General features: G+C 42.2%; 1 protein-coding gene across 1 annotated transcript in view; it reads left to right on the forward strand.

Annotated features, from left to right (window-relative positions):
• Window positions 1–18,073, forward strand: part of PCNX2 (pecanex 2) — a 272,196-nt gene that overhangs the window by 71,963 nt on the left and 182,160 nt on the right. The window contains exons 13-15 of the mRNA XM_019941562.3: window positions 5,688–5,859; window positions 11,048–11,158; window positions 12,416–12,507. Of these exons, the coding sequence (XP_019797121.2) occupies window positions 5,688–5,859; window positions 11,048–11,158; window positions 12,416–12,507 (375 nt within the window). The remainder of the gene's footprint in view (window positions 1–5,687; window positions 5,860–11,047; window positions 11,159–12,415; window positions 12,508–18,073) is intronic.

Consider the following 18,073-nt stretch of genomic DNA (forward strand, 5'->3'; position numbering starts at 1 on the left):
TTCACTCAGATTTCCTTCGTTTTTACGTAATATCCCCCCATTTTTTTTTTTGAGGATTCCATCTAGGACATTGCCTGACATTTAGTCATTCTCTCTCCTAAGGCTCCTCCTGGCTGTGACAGTTCCTCAGGTTTTCCTTGGTTTTTGATAACCTGGACAGCTTTGAGGAGCATTGGTCAGGGATTTTGTAGACTGTCCCTCAGTTGGGATTTAGCTGGGGCTCATCTGATGATTTAACTGGGTTATGGGGGAGGAGAACCACAGAAGGAAAGCGCCATTTTCCTTGTCCTCTCGAGGTTATGGACAATCAACGTGACTGAACCACTTTTGATGTTGACCTTGAACACCTGGTTAAGGTGCTGTTTATCGGAGAAATGGTTTTTTTAAAATTTCACTAAAAAGTTTTAGAAATTGAAGTATAGTTGATTTACAGCGTTGGGGTAGTTTCTGGTGTGCAGCAAAGTGATTTGGTTATACATATACATATCTATTCTTTTTCGGACTCTTTCCCATTATAGGTTGTTACAAGATATTAAGTATAGTTCCCTGTGCTCTACAGTAGGTCCTTGTTGGTTATCTGTTTTATATAGAGTGGTATGTATCTGTTAATCCCAAACTCCTAATGTATCCCTTCCCCACCTTTCCTCTTTGGTAACCATACATTTGTTTTTCTGTCTGTAAGTCTGTTTCTGTTTTGTAAATAAGTTCATTTGTATCATTTTCTTAGATTCCAGGTATAAGTAATATCATACAACGTTTGTCTTACTTCACTTCGTATGATAATGTCTTAAGTCCATCCATGTTGCTGCAAATGGCATTATTTCATTCTTTTCTGTGGTTGAGTAATAGTCCACTGTATATATATGCCACCAGGTGTGGGTCACAGAATACTTGCTGGCTAGGGTTTTACTGGGGTTCAGCTTCCTTAGGGCAGTGGGCTCCCGTCCCCAGATCTCCTTCTTTTGCTCCACACACAAGGGGAGCTGAAGTGTATAGTTAAAAATTTTCGGTATACATCCAGAAAAAATGAAACCTTTAATTAGAAAAGCTACACGCACCCCAGTGTTCATAGCAGTACTATTATAATAGCCAAGACATGGAAGCCGCCCAAGTACCCGTCAACAGATGATTAGATAAAGAAGAGGTGGTGTATAGAAACAATGGAATAATACTCAGCAAAAAAAAAGAGAATGAAGTATTGCCATCTGCAGCAACTTGGATGGGCCTAGAGAATACCATGCTTAGTGAAATAAGTCAGACAGAGAAAGGCAAATACTGTATGATCTCACTTATGTGTGGAATCTAAAAAATAATACAAATGAATCTATAGAAAAATCAGAAACAGACTCACAGACAGAAAGCAAACTTACGGTTACCAAAAGGGAGAGGGGGGGAAGGATAAATTATGGGGTTAACAGATACAAACTACTGTACATACAATAGATAAGCCACAAAGATTTACTCTATAGCCCAGGGAACTATATTGAATATCTTGCAATAACCTATAATGGAATATAATCTGCATTAAAAAAACCCGAAAACAAATCACTATGCTGTATATCTGAAGCTAACACAATATTGTAAATCAGCTATACTTCAATTAAAAAAGTGTGACTCTAAATATAAACAGGTGAATTGCTAAAGCAAACAGCAAATCCTTACTAGAGTGAAGAGAGTTCCACGTAGGTAGACATAATGTCTCAGAGGGGCTGGACAGAGCAGCAGGTAGTTATTTTTCTACACCCTCTCCTGGTAGGAGCCCTCTTCCACCTTCCAGGAGAAGCTATTACGAATGATTTCCCCCCCCCGCCACTCTCTCTTTACTTCACATGAGCAACATTCACGTCATGTGTCTAAAGAATGAGGATTGCGAATGAACTTGATCCGAGTGAGGTTGAGTGTTGGGCCTAGAAGGATCCAGTGGCCAATGCAATCACCGTCTGGGTCAGTCTGGGGAGCCAGTGGGTAGTAGCCAGTGGGTAGAATCCAAGTCCTGGCTCGGCCGCACTGCAAAGCCTGTGTGCCTCGGTTTACTCCTGGCAAAATGAGAGTAATGGTAGGACTTCTGCGAGTGGAATATTTAAAGTGGGTAGAAGAGTGCCTGAGGCACAGGAAAGCAGGACAAATGTTAGCCTTTGCTGTCTTACAGCAGCTTGTCAGAAACAGCTGACCTCTGAGTGCGGCCAGACAGGAGCTTGTGCAGACTCGGCAGGTGTGAGGCAGCTCTTTTCTGCCCTCTGGGCTGAGAAGCAGAGAGTTCGGATCTGCACGAAGCCTGGCGCTGGCACGGGAAATGGCAGAGATGGGATGGGCTGGCACGTCCTGGTTGCTGACGGCCTCGGTTCAGTGCCCCTGGGTTCAGACACCCCATCTTCCTTAGAACAAAACCCTTTTATCGCTCTGTCTCCCTGTCTATCTATCCATCTATATCTATCTATCTATTTATCTATCTATCTATCTATCTATCTGTCTATCAATCTATCTATCCATCCATCCATCTATCTACTTATCTATCAGCAGCAAGTTTGAAGCATCTGACCAGCCCCCTCTCTTGGTAAGAGGACAGTTAGAATGGCCTGGTCCCCTAGCCACAAGCACCACTGCTCTCCGGGTGGGGACCTGTAGGTTTGGAGAGATTCTCTCACCTTACCCTTTCCTTGCCCTGCGACCAGAGCACCGCCTGTGACATTGTATATGTAGGTGGGGTTAATGGGAGACCCAAATGCATGTGTAGACCAGCTTTTGTAAAACAGCCTGCAAGGTGCCCCAGAGCAGACACCAGCAGTGCTTCCCCAGGGCATTTGAAGGTGAAAAAACAGGTGGGAAACACTTGGACAAGTTTTAGAAGGTTGTGATCAGACTTCACCTGGAGGAGCGAGTGGAATTTTTCTATTGAAAAAAAAAGAATCCTTGGGAGGTTTTATGATTGAATCCTACGTGAAAGAAGGAACTGGAGAAGAGGGAAATTTTATTAGTGGGTGTTCTTAGGAATCAAGACAGACAAAAGTGACTCACATGCCATGTATTAGCGATATGCTTAGAATGGTTTGGAGACCCCAAAGACAGCATGATGGTGAGGGCAGCCTGTTTCTAAGGGAGCCTTAAGGTTTGTCTCAGAAATTACAAATAAAAAGAAAGCATTCCCGTGCCCAATAAATAAAGTTTGACTTGGACGATCCAAGATGATATCTTAAATTTGTTCAAAGCCATACACTTTCAATTCCTGGAAAAAGTTATTTTTAACCTTTTAGTAGCAGAAAGGATCAGGGCAAGTGGGAAGTAGCTATTTAATTATATTTCTGAAATGGTATCAGTTTGAGGAAAGATCTCATATGCTTGCGTATTTGTATACTAAGTGGCTATCTATACCAAGCAATTTATTTTGCTATTCACTTGATAAGAAATGCATTAAGATTTCACTTATGCTTTAGTTTCAATTTTTTTTTTAATGCAGAGGAAGTATCCCCTTACCCATTAATCTATGACCTAGTTGGATTCAAAAGGAAATTTCATAAGAGTACAAAATATTCCTTTAAGACTGAGTCTGGACTCAGGGCCAAACATAGCCAGCCCCCATGGACAGCCTGTGTTTTCCTTCCTATTAAAAGATGGTCTCAGAATAAGACTATTTCTATTATAGAGGCAGTGGCAATTTAAATTGCATTTCTAAATACGTTCAAGTCAGTGACTTTAAAAATTCATATGCAAACTTGTATCACTTTCTTTTTTTTGACTTATTTCCTAGTCTTTTTATTTTATTTTTTTAACTTTTTTTTTTTTTTTTTTTTTTTTGCGGTACGCGGGCCTCTCACTGTTGTGGCCTCTCCCGTTGCGGGGCACAGGCTCCGGACGCGCAGGCTCAGCGGCCATGGCTCGCGGGCCCAGCCGCTCCGCGGCCTGTGGGATCCTCCCGGACCGGGGCGCGAACCCATGTCCCCTGCATCGGTAGGCTGACTCGCAACCACCGCGCCACCAGGGAAGCCCTAATATCTTTATGAGAGTATAATTGCTTTACAATGGTGTGTTAGTTTCTGCTTTATAACAAAGTGAATCAGCTATACGTATACATATATCCCCATATCTCCTCCCTCTTGCGTCTCCCTCCCACCCTCCCTATCCCACCTCTCTACGTGGTCACAAAGCACCGAGCCTATCTCACTGTGCTATGCAGCCGCTTCCCACTAGCTATCTATTTTACACTTGGTAGTGTATATATGTCCACGCCTCTCTCTTCGTCCCAGCTTACCCTTCCCACTCCCCATGTCTTCAAGTCCATTCTCTACATCTGCGTGTTTATTCCTGTCCTGCCCTTAGGTTCTTCAGAACCCTTTTTCTTTTTCTTTTTTTTTAGATTCCATATATATATGTGTTAGCATACGGTATTTGATTTTCTCTTTCTGACTTACTTCACTCTGTATGACAGACTCTGGGTCCATCCACCTCACTACAAATAACTCAATTTCATTTCTTTTTATGGCTGAGTAATATTCCATTGTATATATGTGCCACATCTTCTTTACCCATTCATCTCTTGATGGACACTTAGGTTGCTTCCATGTCCTGGCTACTGTAAATAGAGCTGCAATGAACATTGTGGTACATGACTCTTTTTGAATTATGGTTTTCTCAGGATATATGCCCAGTAGTGGGATTGCTGGGCCGTATGGTAGTTCTATTTCTAGTTTTTTAAGGAACCTCCATACTGTTCTCCATAGTGACTGTATCAATTTACATTCCCACCAACAGTGCAAGAGGGTTCCCTTTTCTCCACACCCTCTCCAGCATTTGTTGTTTGTAGATTTTTTGATGATGGCCATTCTGACTGGTGTGAGGTGATCAAACTTGTATCACTTTCATCTTGACTTTTTATACTCAAAGTAGTTCATGAATTGCAAATAATATTCTCTCCCTAATTCATTTTTGTTGGTGTTTTTGAACCTTATGAATTTTGCATTGATTTGTGAGATGTAAATTAATTCTTCATTGACTTTTGCCCTGGAAAGTTGATGTTATAGCTTTTCCTTAATTTTTCTATCCATTCCAGAAGACGAATAAAACAGTGTGTCCGCTCGCCTCTTAAGAGTATTTTGAAGGTTAAGATGAAATCAGTTAAGGTTTTGGTCCTCCTCAGAGGACAATGCAGATAAATAGCAAATGTTTAAAAATTGATTATTCCACTGTGCTACACTGAGACATTTTGTGCAGTCTCTGCAGGTATAATTTGGCACCTGTATTGTCTTGCTTTCTAAGACATAAGGAAATTGAAGCCTACAACTTGTAATTCTATTTCTTGTTAATAATGGAGCTCAGCTTAGAGCATGCAGAGCAAATAGTGGTTTAAATTAGTTTGGCACTTGAAATGAACAACACAAATGGAAGTTTCACTGTGGGGGAAGCATTGAATTAGATCGAGATTTTATCCAAGGCTGGTAATTACATTTTCAGGTAAATCTTGCTGAGTCTGAGAGACATAACATTCTTTTTGATATTCTTATTCTTCTTTGACAGAGTAAACATCAGGGTATTTTTTTTTTCCCTTGGTGTTTGGTGTGCATGAATTATGGTGGGGGAGGGGTGAATTGTTATATGGTGTAAGTTGTATAATATGGTATAAATGATTGACTGTGAGGCTTTTGTTATTTAATCAAAATTAAAGGTACCATTCAGAAATTGTGTTTGTTTTCTAGGGACACAACCAAATCATAACATACAGCAGACCAATCTATTTTTGTGTGCTGTGTGGCCTTATCTTGCTGCTTGATACTGGGGCCAAAGCCAGGCACCCTCCCACTTACATTGTGTACGGCCTGAAGCTCTTCTCTCCAGGCTCTCTCCAGTCGGCTAGGGACTTCTTAATAGGTGAGTTCATTTGGGGGTTGTGGGGAAGAATATAGAGGTGGGAGGGTATTTCTCCCCGTTATTTTTTGAATTCCTCGTTGGATACATTTTCTTTATTATTGGATCAAGAGATGTGCACTTTTTCTCTTGGCTTGCACACTCTCAGAAGACGGCCTGGGAGGCAGAGCCCCAAGCATCCAACGAGGGACTTATTCTAAAGGATGTTGATATCCCTGAGCAGGGAGCTGCAGCACCATAACATCTGAAGACTGGTGGCTGAGGTGCCTGATGTGTGGCGTCAGTGGGGCTCCCTAGGGTGGAGGCGATTTTGCCATTAGGGTGGCAGCCACAGCCCCATCTGCACGGCACAGATGCTCTGGTGACATGTGAATGGACATGGTTCTCAGTCCAGATGGAGTCCTGGATGTGCCGTCACCCAGCCTTCCATTGGTGCACTTTACTTGCCTTAAGGTCTAGGCAGTGTTTGATGTAAAATGCTCCATGTACACAAGTGACCTTCATAATATAATGGGGTAGAGCCCCAGCTTCGGAGGCAGATGGCTGGCTGTTTGAATTCCATCTCTGCTTCTTTACTAGTTGTGTGACCTTGAGCAAAATTCAACTGTGATATGGGGACAAAAATAGTACACACCACGGAGATTGTTGCAGATTTTAGATGAGTTGGTATATTTAAACACATAGAAACGTGCCTTTAACCAGGTATTAGCTATTATCATCTTTATTATGCGAAGAGGCTGCCCCACTGTGGGCCCGCAGCTCCGAAGACTTGACGGACAAAGCTCTGAGAATTCTTGTGATGACATCCGGAGGTTTCCACACCTGCTAACTTGTGATTATCTGATCCCATTGACCAGATGAGTTGATAAAGGACAGTTACCAAAGACACCACCCCCTAGATCTGTTACTTGCCAGCCAGAAATTTTACTCAAGAGGAGATTGTCAAAGCCATCGTTAGGACCAGCACAAGAGAGAAACAGGAACTGAGTGCGTGTGAGGTTGCTTACCATCATGTGTCTGAAGACGCTCTTGTGCCTGTCTCGCGGAGGAAGTGGTTCTCCTCTGGCTGGTGCTGGGGCACGTGGAATAGCGGCTGGAGTTGTGCCTTATGGGTGATAATCTCTGTTCCCCACCGCCACTCTTGGTTTCTGCTCAGACCACCAACGTACCACAGTGGAGAGAGGCACCAGAGGAAGAGGAGGGGCAAGGGAGACAGGAAGATCTGGTGTCTGCTGCCTTATTCTCCTCCCAGGGAGGAAGGGGTTGAATGTGAACCAAGGGTAGGAGAGGAGTCCAGTGGCCATTGAGCAGGTGGGAAGGATGGAGAAGCTCTTTGTCCTATGTAATCCAAGAAGAGAACATCAGATAACAGAACAATAGAAGGAGGAGAAAGCACAGTGACAAGAGACAAGGAATCTGGGGGATAAAATTGGCACAAGAAGAAAGACAAAGTCAGTGGTGGGACTAGTTGCTTTTGTAGGCTGAGGGGTGAATTAAGGAAATAGAAACACTCAGGGTGATAGTCTTACATAATTTATTTTCCTTTTATGATCTTTCATATATGTTCAGAATATCACTTCTCTTTCATTATAAGGAAAAAAATTTTTTTTTTTCCTCCAGGAGGAAAGTGAAGGGCCTTCTTAGTCAGTGCTCATTTCCTTTGCTGACCTCTGCGCTGAATTTTTTATTATTTTCCATTTGGGTAACTTCAGCAAAAGCCTATGAGCGAGACTGGCTTTGTAATCATCCTTTGGATGAGAAAGCCGAGAGGTCTTCCGTTCTTAGAACCGTATTTCAAGAGGAGCAGTAGCAAAGCTAGAGTGTGCCCTGCGGAATGTGGCCGCATGGGCTACACTGGGTCTGCGCGTGGGGCGAGGGAATGGGGGCGTCCAGCCTAGAGGAGAAATGCTTGAGTCCTAGAGGCGCATGTGATGGCTGTAGGTGGTTGAAAGGCTGCCAGGCCAAAGTGGGAGGGATTTTGTTCTCTGTTGCTCTCTGTTGGTGTAGCCGTCGTAACTAGTCCCAGTGGCTGGTGGGTGGATTTCGGCTCACTGGAAGACTGGTGTTGTGGTTTGGCGTAGAGCTGCCCAATAGGGCCGTGGGTTGCCTAGTGATGCGAGAAGGTCCCTGACGTGGGAAGAACTCAGGCAAGATGAGACAGCCATCGCTTGTAGAAGGGTTCCATGCCCTGTATGGGTTCTTTATCAGATGTGATGGGTCCTTTTTCAGATGTGAGAGTTTGATGTTTTATTTTAGTCTTTAGGACCATAATCCCTTACCTACGCTAATGCGGCTTCAAGGATGGAACCCCTGGAGATGGTGGAGGTTTTGTAACCAGCGACTGAGATGGACCCTCACCTGCACTCCGAGACTCACATTTCCGTGTCTTGTGTGAAGACTTGTCTCTTGGCCCCAGGAATCCGTGTCAGCACAGTGTGCTAATACACAGATGTGGCATGTAGGAGACACACAACGTATACAGTCATACCAAGTTCAGAGTCTTGGTTTTACTTCCATGTTATTTTAATTCTGCTTACCTCCCCCAAGCCCCAACCTGCAAATATAGTAATGAATATTACTCTTCACATAACGGAAGAAAGAAGCAAGTTCCAATGTTTTTATTTATGCATTGTGCTTGGAAAGAAATGGAACTGTACCAGAAGTTTCTGCATTTATGGTAATTATTAGGAAACATGAAGAGTAGGGAAGATGTGAGAGAAAATTACAGACCCTCTCAGCAGTATGCTGAGAAAAAAAGTCTTTGTTCACAGGGAAAGTTGCCAACAACCACGGGGACTTTTTGATTTTTTACTTATGGAAAAAAGGACAAAATCATTTCGGCAACTTGAAGCGGAATTTTCTAGGCGTCCTCCCGATGCTTCTTCATTCACGTGCGCTGCACCCTGCCATTCACGCGGCCTCCACCTTCTTCTGATTCCACCTGCGCAGCTCTGACTCTAAAGACGAGAGCTTTCCTCTGTACTTCATCCTGGGGGAGACCTAGACCCTGGGCTCCCCGTCAACTGCTGTCCGTCCTGTGCCGTGTCGTCTAGCTCCTGCTCTGCAGGCACAACCAGAGAGTCTTCAGTTAGGACTTCCTCATGTCTCGTACCATTTTATTTCCCCCCAGCATCATTCATCGTGTTCCGGTTCTTTGCACTTTATTAGTTTGGGTTTTATTGCCTAATGTATTTCTTATAGAGAATACTTCTTTACCCACGTTTTGCTGCAGTTTCCAGGATTTGTCTACCATTATTACATTATTTCACACCCATACTTTTCTCTGTAGTTCTTCGTTTTTGGTAGTTTTCATTGCACACAACACTTGAGAATGTGGACTAATGCCCGTGACGAATGCAGCGTACCATCGAATCTTCATTGCTGGGTTTTGAGTCCCAAACTTAAGAAGAGAACTAGTCAGTTTGCTTAAAATCATATGAATTAAAATGTTCATGCTCAAAACTGTATGTCCTGCTATTAAGTGTCTGTTTATTTCTTATATCTTTCCTTTCATATAAAAACTGAAAAAAGAAATTGTCATATAGTTATGACTAGCAGATCCGTATTTGTGTCTTATTGCTGACTTTGTTTTTTTTTAAACTTTAGTGAAGTACAGTTGATTTACAACGTTAATTTCTTCTGTACAGCAAAGTGACTCAGTTAAACATATATATATCAGTATATTCTTTTTCTATTCTTTTCCATGATGGTTTATCACAGGATACTGAGTACAGTTCCCTGTGCTCTGCAGTAGGACCTCGTTGTTTATCCGTCCTATATGTAATAGTTTGCATCTGCTAATCCCAAACTCCCATTCCTTCCCCCGACCCCCCCTTGTTATTGCCGGCTTCGATTGAGAAACGTATTACTCACAGATGCTTTGGGTTTTCACCATATAGTTAAAATCTTGCCACAGACAACATTACAACAAAATCACCATGTGTGTCAAAATATGGCTCCAATCCCAAACAAAGGCCCGTTTATCATAGCCATGTTCATTACATAAAATTTTATTTCCACACATTGTTGGAACAGTTTCTTGGTATTGTTGTAGTTGGGTTTGCCCCATTTTACTGTAGTGGGGTTAACCCACGATTAGCCAGAGAATGGGACACGTAAATACTCTCATCCCTGCAATTTCACTGTGGAAAGTTTGCGTTTCCAGTTTTTCAGAAATAGCTGAAACGCGGTCCCCATCCTCCCTACCTGCCCTTTTCACTGCAGTTTATACATGGGGTTTGGACATAGTTCCATGTTTAGGCGTCTTAGATTTCAAATCAAATTTCCTTAGTTTTATTAGGGTTTACCAGTATCAAACTTCATTGACTTTCCACCCAATAAACTGAGACAGGAAGGTAGACAGATGTACCGTGGTACCACTAATGGGAGTTTCTGTGTTTCTCTGAAACCCAACTCAAATAGGATCGGGAAAGAGAAGGATGGGGAAATTGCTGTAAAATGCAGCTCAACGATGCGTTATTTCCCTGAACAAATGATCTCTGTGAAACACTGAATTATAACATATGGATGTTTCATCCAATTGCATTGTTACGGTTTGGGAAGCTGCCAGTTCTCCTCTCGTCAGGCAGGGTCCCTTTCACCTCCCAGGTGACGTGCGCCACCTGACAAGCAGGCCCTTCAGTGTCGCACCGTCATGGCTGTGGGATTTCTTAGTTCATCCCCACTCTCCCTTGCTGCTCTGTGGGTCTGAGGTTCTGACTGAAACCTGAGTCTCCACCGGGTATTTAGAACAGAACACACACAGCAACTCAAGCCCTGGAGGTGATAGAAGCACAAAGCAAGGAGCCTTGCAGGAAGAGCCCCTCTGACAACTGTGCTTGGGTCTCGCATGATCATGTGATTTTCCTGGTCCTCTCTTCCCATCTCATTTCCCGTAAGTCCAAGTCTGTCATTGCGAGCTGAAGGCGGATCTGCTCTCTGCCCACCATCCCCATGTGTCTGCCCAGTCCCAGGCCCGCCTCTTCCTCAAAAGCAGCGCCTTTATTATTTCCACGGGCCTGTGCGGCTCAACCTCCAGCCTCCTCCAGCGGGTAGGGGAGAGGAGGCCGTATTGCCTCCAGGACCTGGGCGGGGTGGGCTGGGCTGAAAGGGGGAGGGAGGTGGGACTGCAGCGGGAACCTCGGCCACCTTTCCCGCACGCTTACCATCAATTTTGTCTGTTCACTTCCAGTATTTCTATATTGCTTCCCTGCAATCTCCCTCCTTGGGCTCTTCCCGCAGATCAACACTTTCTGCATCTATCTTTTGGAGCAAATTGACATGCTGTTTTTTGGAGGTTCTGGTAAGTCTTGTTCATTCTGTTCGTCCTGTAAAAAAGTCTGAAGTTCAGATAAGGGCTAGGTAGCCTCAGGCATGAAATGAGGTCTGGACAGTTAGGTTGTTCTGAGCCTTTGTAGGACCTCAGCTCTGGTCCGTCAGGTTGATGGTGGGCCCTTCTAGATTCCTTCATCCAAACTGAAAGTGGTCCACCCAGCTTGACACAAGCGGAAAACAGGGAAGCGTAGAATTCCATGAGCTTTGCACTAGGTGTAAGGCTCTTCTAAGTGTTCTTTGGAAAAGCCGTATGTGTGACTGTGTGTGAATGTGGGTGAGTGGAGGTGAGTGTGTGCGCCGTGTGTGTATTTGAGCATGTACACGTCTGAGTTAGTCTGGGAGCGTGTGCGTGTGACATTGTGAGTGTGTGTGGCGTGCGGGCCTGTACAGACAGGCGACCTGTGTCCTTCCATTTGGTGTGTGCTTTAGATTCCAACCAAGGTGGGTAAAGCTTCAGCTAATGCTTACTTGGAGACTTTAATCAGATTGCTTACCTTTAAAGGTTACTCTTCTCTAAATGGAGACTAACGTGCTGATCTCATAGTGTTGCTGTAAGGATTCCATGAAATCTGTACATAGGGCGCAAGACCGTAGAGGCCAATTAATTACTGCTGCCACCTCCTTGTACCCACACAGACACACAGATACACACTCACACACACAGGAGTGCTTTCTTGTTCTTTTTATCTATCTATCTATCATCCATCTCCCTCTGTCCTTATCTCTGTCTCCATCTCCATCCCCATCTCCGTCTCCATCCCCATCTCCGTCTCCGTCCCCATCTCTATCTCCATCCCCATCTCCATCCCCATCTCCATCTCTCTCCTTTCTTCTGTTGAAATTGCCATCCCTGAGCTTTCCGGGGCCAGCAGCTTCCAACTGTAAGCAACAAGGTCTCCCCACCTCCACACTGACTGGTTCACACAGCCTTCCAAGAATGTTATCAAAAGTTCTTTCTATCTGTGGTCCTCCTGAGTTGTTAGGTAACGGTCAGTGTCTTTCTTGTACTAAGAGTCACTCAGGGCTTTTTGACTGCCCCGTAGATTGATTTTTTGCCCCTTTCACAGGCATTTTGCATTTGAAAGCTACAAACTTCATTTCTTCTTCTTTTTTTTAAATTTTTACTGGAGTATAGTTGATTTATGTACAAACTTCATGTCTTACAACATTTACTGACCGTGAGACTTGCCAGTCTAGAAGGGAACTCTTGACGTTTGTGTTCCAGCTGTTTCGGGGATGCTGTCGGCCGTTTACAGCGTGGCCCGGAGTGCTTCCGCTGCAGCTGTGCTGCACGTGTTCTGCTTCAGCGCCGTGAAGGTAGGTGTGAGGCCCAGGGCCTTCTTCTCACATCCACTGAATTAACTGTATTTTAAGTAAACAAATGTCTCTTCCAATTTCAAGAGAAATGGGATCTGAGCACATTAGCAATAACAGGGCCTGGCGGATGAAGCCTCAGTGGTTTAGAAGATGCGTTAAGATACCCAATTTGCCACGGAGCACAAAGCCCACCTGGTCTGACCCCCTGCCCCCTCCAGGTGTCTGCCTGGCTTGGTCAGTTACTGACACTGGGCGGGGCTTCTGCTTAACATGGTAAAGGGATACAGTTGCATCAAGCTTTATGGACAGAGAACGGGAATGGCTATGACAGTAAAAAAATTTTAGAATCCAGGAAACAGATGGACCATAGATTTATCCAGATGGAGAAAGTTAAAACCCAGGCTGGCAGCAAGGGAAACATACGATGATGAAAAAACAAGATAAACTTTAACTTTAGGAAAACAGCAAGAGGTATCAGAAAAGCAAATGGTACGTGCGTAGCTCAGCTGTGAATATTTTGTATCTATGGCGATCTGAATAAGAGTTATAACTGTAATGGCAGAATGGGGGAGATGAGTGTGTGTGTGTGTGTGTGTGTGTGTGTGCGCGCGCGCATGTGCCCCTCTTGGGGAGGTCTTTTTTTTTTTTTAACATCTTTATAGGAGTATAATTGCTTTACAATGTTGTGTTAGTTTTTGCTGTATAACAAAGTGAATCAGCCATATGTATACGTATATCCCCATATCCCTTCCCTCTTGCGTCTCCCTCCCACCCTCCCTATCCCACCCCTCTACGTGGTCACAAAGCACCAGCTGATCTCCTGTGCTATGCGGCTGCTTCCCACTAGCTATCTGTTTTACATTTGGTAGTGTATATATGTCCATGCCTCTCTCTCACTTCGTCCCAGCTTACCCTTCCCCCTCCCCATGTCCTCAAGTCCATTCTCTACATCTGTGTCTTTATTCCTGTCCTTCCTCTTGGGGAGGTCTTTTATTTCTTTTTTTAAGGTTTTTAAATTACCATTTATTTCTTAAAAGTTAACATGTGCATAATAGGAAAACAAAGAACACAAGAAGCAAAAAACAAAGTCATCCATCATCAGAAGTCTTGGGGAGGTCTTAATCTTGTCTTCCACATTAGAAAGTCAGCAAATAATATCTGAAGTTGAAAAAAAATCAAGAAATAACAAAACAAGCATGTTATCTGGAAATATGGAAGTAAATAGACGATGAAACAGGTGAAAGTCCCTGCCTTTGGGAAGCAGGAGTTGGAGCAAGGAGATGGATGGTGTGGGCAGGGGACCACTGCTGTTCATCTAGGCATGTAGAACTGCAGAAGGGCTATGAAGTCTGAAATCAATAGCACATATAACGTGTTAAGGGGCATCTTCAATCAGTAAAAAGGTAATTAATTTATAGTATACATATTTCTTGACTTTATGGACACCCTGCCTTGAATGTGTTACACCACAAGTACCTCTTTGATAGAATAAAAATTAAATGTAAAATAGTAAATAATATATGTTCCAAAGGGTTTTAAATATATATTATATGACATTTATTGATTAACTTTTTAAAAGATTAGCTTAAAATCATATTAAACTCATCAGTGTCAGTGGCAGAAAGATCATTGTTTATTCCCCTTTGTGGAAGAGAGGAATTCCATAACATTATCTTCTGATGTATCACATTTGAATTTCTCTGGGGTAATCAATGGCATAATTCCCTCCCTCACTCCTTCCATCCTTTTCATGTGGCTGTTCTTTTCTTACATTAAAAAAAGAGAGAGGGGAAGGATCTTTTTTCTAGTACACAATGGTAATGTACATGCTTGTGGCTCTGTTTGTTACCACATTTATACTGTCATGTAGAACAACAATTATATAATTAAGCAGTGTTTCTGGGTTCTTTCTTTTGAACTACATTCCTTTATTCTGTCACAAGACCCCAGGGATTTCATTCAGGAAACTCCTTAGGTGTTTTCTGAAAACCTCTTTCCACTGCCCTTTGTTCAAGGACACATGACTGCCTATGAAATTCGGGGGCACAAACTTTTCCCTTACAGGACCCTTTATAATTTGCTCTGTTGTGTTCCAGTCTCTTTTTGTTTATATATTTATTTTTTATTAATTGTTTGAAAGTCTGGTTCATTGAGATATAATTTGTATGCTGCAAAATTCAAGTTTTTAATGTATATAATTTGGTAAGTTTTGATACATGTATAGAGTCATGGAACCAATGCCACCATCAAGTTATAGAATATTACCAACTCAAAGGTCCCATTGTATCCCTTTGTGGTCTGTCTCTTCTCCCTATGTCAACCTTTGACCACCACTTATATGATTTTTATGCTTATAACTTTAAAAAATCAACTTTATACAATAAAAGGCACTAGTTTTAAATGTACAATTAGATGAGTTTTGATGAATGTGTCACCATCACAGTCATGATGTAGAACAATTCTACCACCACCAAATTTTTCTTCATTCCCCTCCCCAGGCGCAGGTTCCTGCAGCCACTGATCTGCTCTCTGTCATTGTAGTTCGTTTTTTCTAGAACTTCACATAAATGGAATTATGCAATATGTAGCTTTTGAAGTACTTCTTTCAATTAGTGCAATGCTTCTGAGATCCAACAATGTGTCAGTAGTTTTTTTTTTTTTTTTATTGCTGAGTAGCATTTCTGTGCTTATTTCCAGTTACTGAAAATTATGAATTATATATATATATGCATATAACTTTATAATAACTGCCAAACTGTTGTCCAAAGTGTCAGTACTGGTTTCCATTCCCCTTATAATCTTTGAGATTTCCAAATTCTTTCTAGCACTTAATGTTGTCAGTTTTTAAAAGTAGTAACCATTCCAGCGTGTGCTAGTACCTAGCTGTGGTTTTAATTCGTGTTTCTCTAATAACGATTATTGTCGAGTCTGTTTTCATGTGCTTGCTTGCCATTTGTGAAAGATCATTGGTGAAAAATCTGTTAAAAGCTTTTACTCATTTTAAAATTGCATCGTATGCTCTTATTATTAAGATAGGAGTTTTTTACATATTCTGGATATAAGTTCTCGATCAAATATATATATATATATTGCTCATATATTTTTTTCCAGTTCGTGGCTTGTATTTCCATTTCATTAACATTATTTTTCAAAGAACAGAAATTTTAAATTATAGTGAAGTTAAATTTATAAGTTATTTATTTTATGGTTTGTACTTTTTATGTTCTATCTAAAAATATTTACCTAACGCAAGGTTACAAATATTTTTTCCTAAAAGTTTTGTAGCCGTAGCTCTTACATTTAGATCTGTGATCCGTTTTGAGTTGACTCGTGTGTATGAGATGAGGTAAAGATTGAGATTCACTAGCACAGCTGTTGAAAAGTCTAACCTTTCCCCATTGAATGACCTTGGAAACACTGTAAAAGATCGGTTACTGGCTACTGGTTTATGGTCCAGCAGGTAAGGAGTTGGGGAGTTATTACACCATCCTAAGAATAAGTGAAAAGCTGAACAAACTGAAAAAAACAGAAAGCTCTTCTTAGATCCATCAGAGAAGAGAGGCAGCAGGGCAAATTCCTGCTTCCAAAACTGGAGAGACAGACAGGTGAATACAGAGGGACAGGAACCCAGGAGCAGAAACCTCTATGGGAACCAGTACCAGGGGTAGGAAAACCTGAACAGCGATTGACAAATCGCTGGAGGCTCAGCGTAGACAAGTCTGAGGGTTAATAACTCCAGGTGAATCCAGTCATCAGGGAGCCCCACACTTTTGTGAGTTTCACCCCCACTAGCTCAACCAGGTTGTCAACAGTGAATATTGGAGGAAAACCCCTGCCTGACTTCCGCAGGTAGAGGGGAGAGTAACCATTTTGAAATATACCAGAGCATTCTGTTCTTAACTAAGCCTGCCTCAAGATTTTACTGGAGCCTAAACTATTGGGATTTTTTTCGGAGCCTAACTTACCTGGAGGAGGGGAAATGCCAAAGTCCAGTTTGGCTACAGCCTTCCATGTGAGGGAAGGGAAATACCCAACTCCAGCCTAGTCCTTTCAAGACATTCTGTTCCACCTAAGGTGAGGGTGGGAGTCAGAACACTTGTGAAGTTCACAGTCCAGAGACACAGGGTCACCAAAAGACAGAGAACTAATCCCAGGACTGTAGAATACCTCTCCCCTCACACGTTAATGCCACATGACTAAAGGTCTGTTTACCGTAGTTCCTTTTACCTGTTACGTCATGTCTGGCTACCAAGGAAAAAATTACAAGGCATACTAAAAAGCAAAAAACACAGTTTGAAGAGAAATAACAAGCATCAGAACCAGACCTAGATATGGCAGGATGTTGGAATTATCAGACTGGGAATTCAAAACAGCTATGATTAGCATGCTAAGGGCTCTAATGGATAAAGTGTTCAGCAGGCAAGAGCAGATGTGCAATGCAAGTAGAGAGGTCGAAATTCCAAGAAAGAATCGAGAAGAAATGCTGGTGATCAAAAACACTCTAACAGAAATGAAGAGTGCCCTCGAAGGGCTTATAAGTAGGCTGTACATGGCTGAGAAAAGAATTTCTGAGCTTAAGGATAGGTCGATAGAAACTTCCAAAATGGAAAATCAGAGAGAAAAACGACTGAAAAAACCCCCAGAATATCCAAGAACTGTGGGACAACTATAAAATGTATAACATGTGTAATGGGAATACCAGAGGAGAAGAAAGAATGGTACAGAATATGACTGAGAATTTCCCCAAATTAATATCAGACACCAAATCACATATCCAGGAATCTCAGAGAACACCAAGCATGATAAATGCCAAAAAACTACACCCATGCATATTATATTCCTGTTGCTAAAAATCAAAGATAAAGAAAAAAATCTTGAAAGATACCAGAGGATAAGAACACCTTGCCTATAGAGGAGGAAGGTAAGAATTGCATCTGACTTCTCCTCAGGAGCTGCTATAGACTGAACTGTGTCTCCCCCAAATTCCTGTTGAAAACCCTAACCTCCAATGTGATGATATTTGGAGATGGGGCCTTTGGGAAATAGGTTTAGATGAGGTCATGAGGGTGGGGTCCTCATGATGGGATTAGTGCCCTTATAAGAAGAGAAGAGACACCAGAAGTCTCTCTGCCATGTGAAGACACAGAGGAAATACAGCCGTCTGCTCAGACACACATCCCCAAATAAGGTATCACGCCATGAAAAGACTTGGAGGAGTCTCAAATGCATATTTCTAAGTTAAAGAAGCTAATATAAAAAGGCTACATATTGTAAGATTCCAGCTATATGACATTCTAGAAAAGACAAAACTTTTCTGCATCTACTGAGAAGATCATACCGATCTTTTTTTAGTCTGTTGACAGGGTGAATTACATTGGTTTACTTTTAAGTGTTGAATCATTACTTTTAAGTGTTGAATCAATGTTGCATTTGAAAGATGAACCCCAGTTGGTCATGATGTATTATCTTTTTTATAGATTGCTCAATTTTGTTTACTAATATTTTGTTGAGGAATACTGTGTCTATGATCATGAGGTTTCTAGTTCTCTGGTTTCCTTTTCTAGTA

The sequence above is a fragment of the Tursiops truncatus genome, chromosome 16 (assembly GCF_011762595.2).
Source record: "Tursiops truncatus isolate mTurTru1 chromosome 16, mTurTru1.mat.Y, whole genome shotgun sequence".
In the NCBI taxonomy this organism is placed as follows: Eukaryota; Metazoa; Chordata; class Mammalia; order Artiodactyla; family Delphinidae; genus Tursiops; species Tursiops truncatus.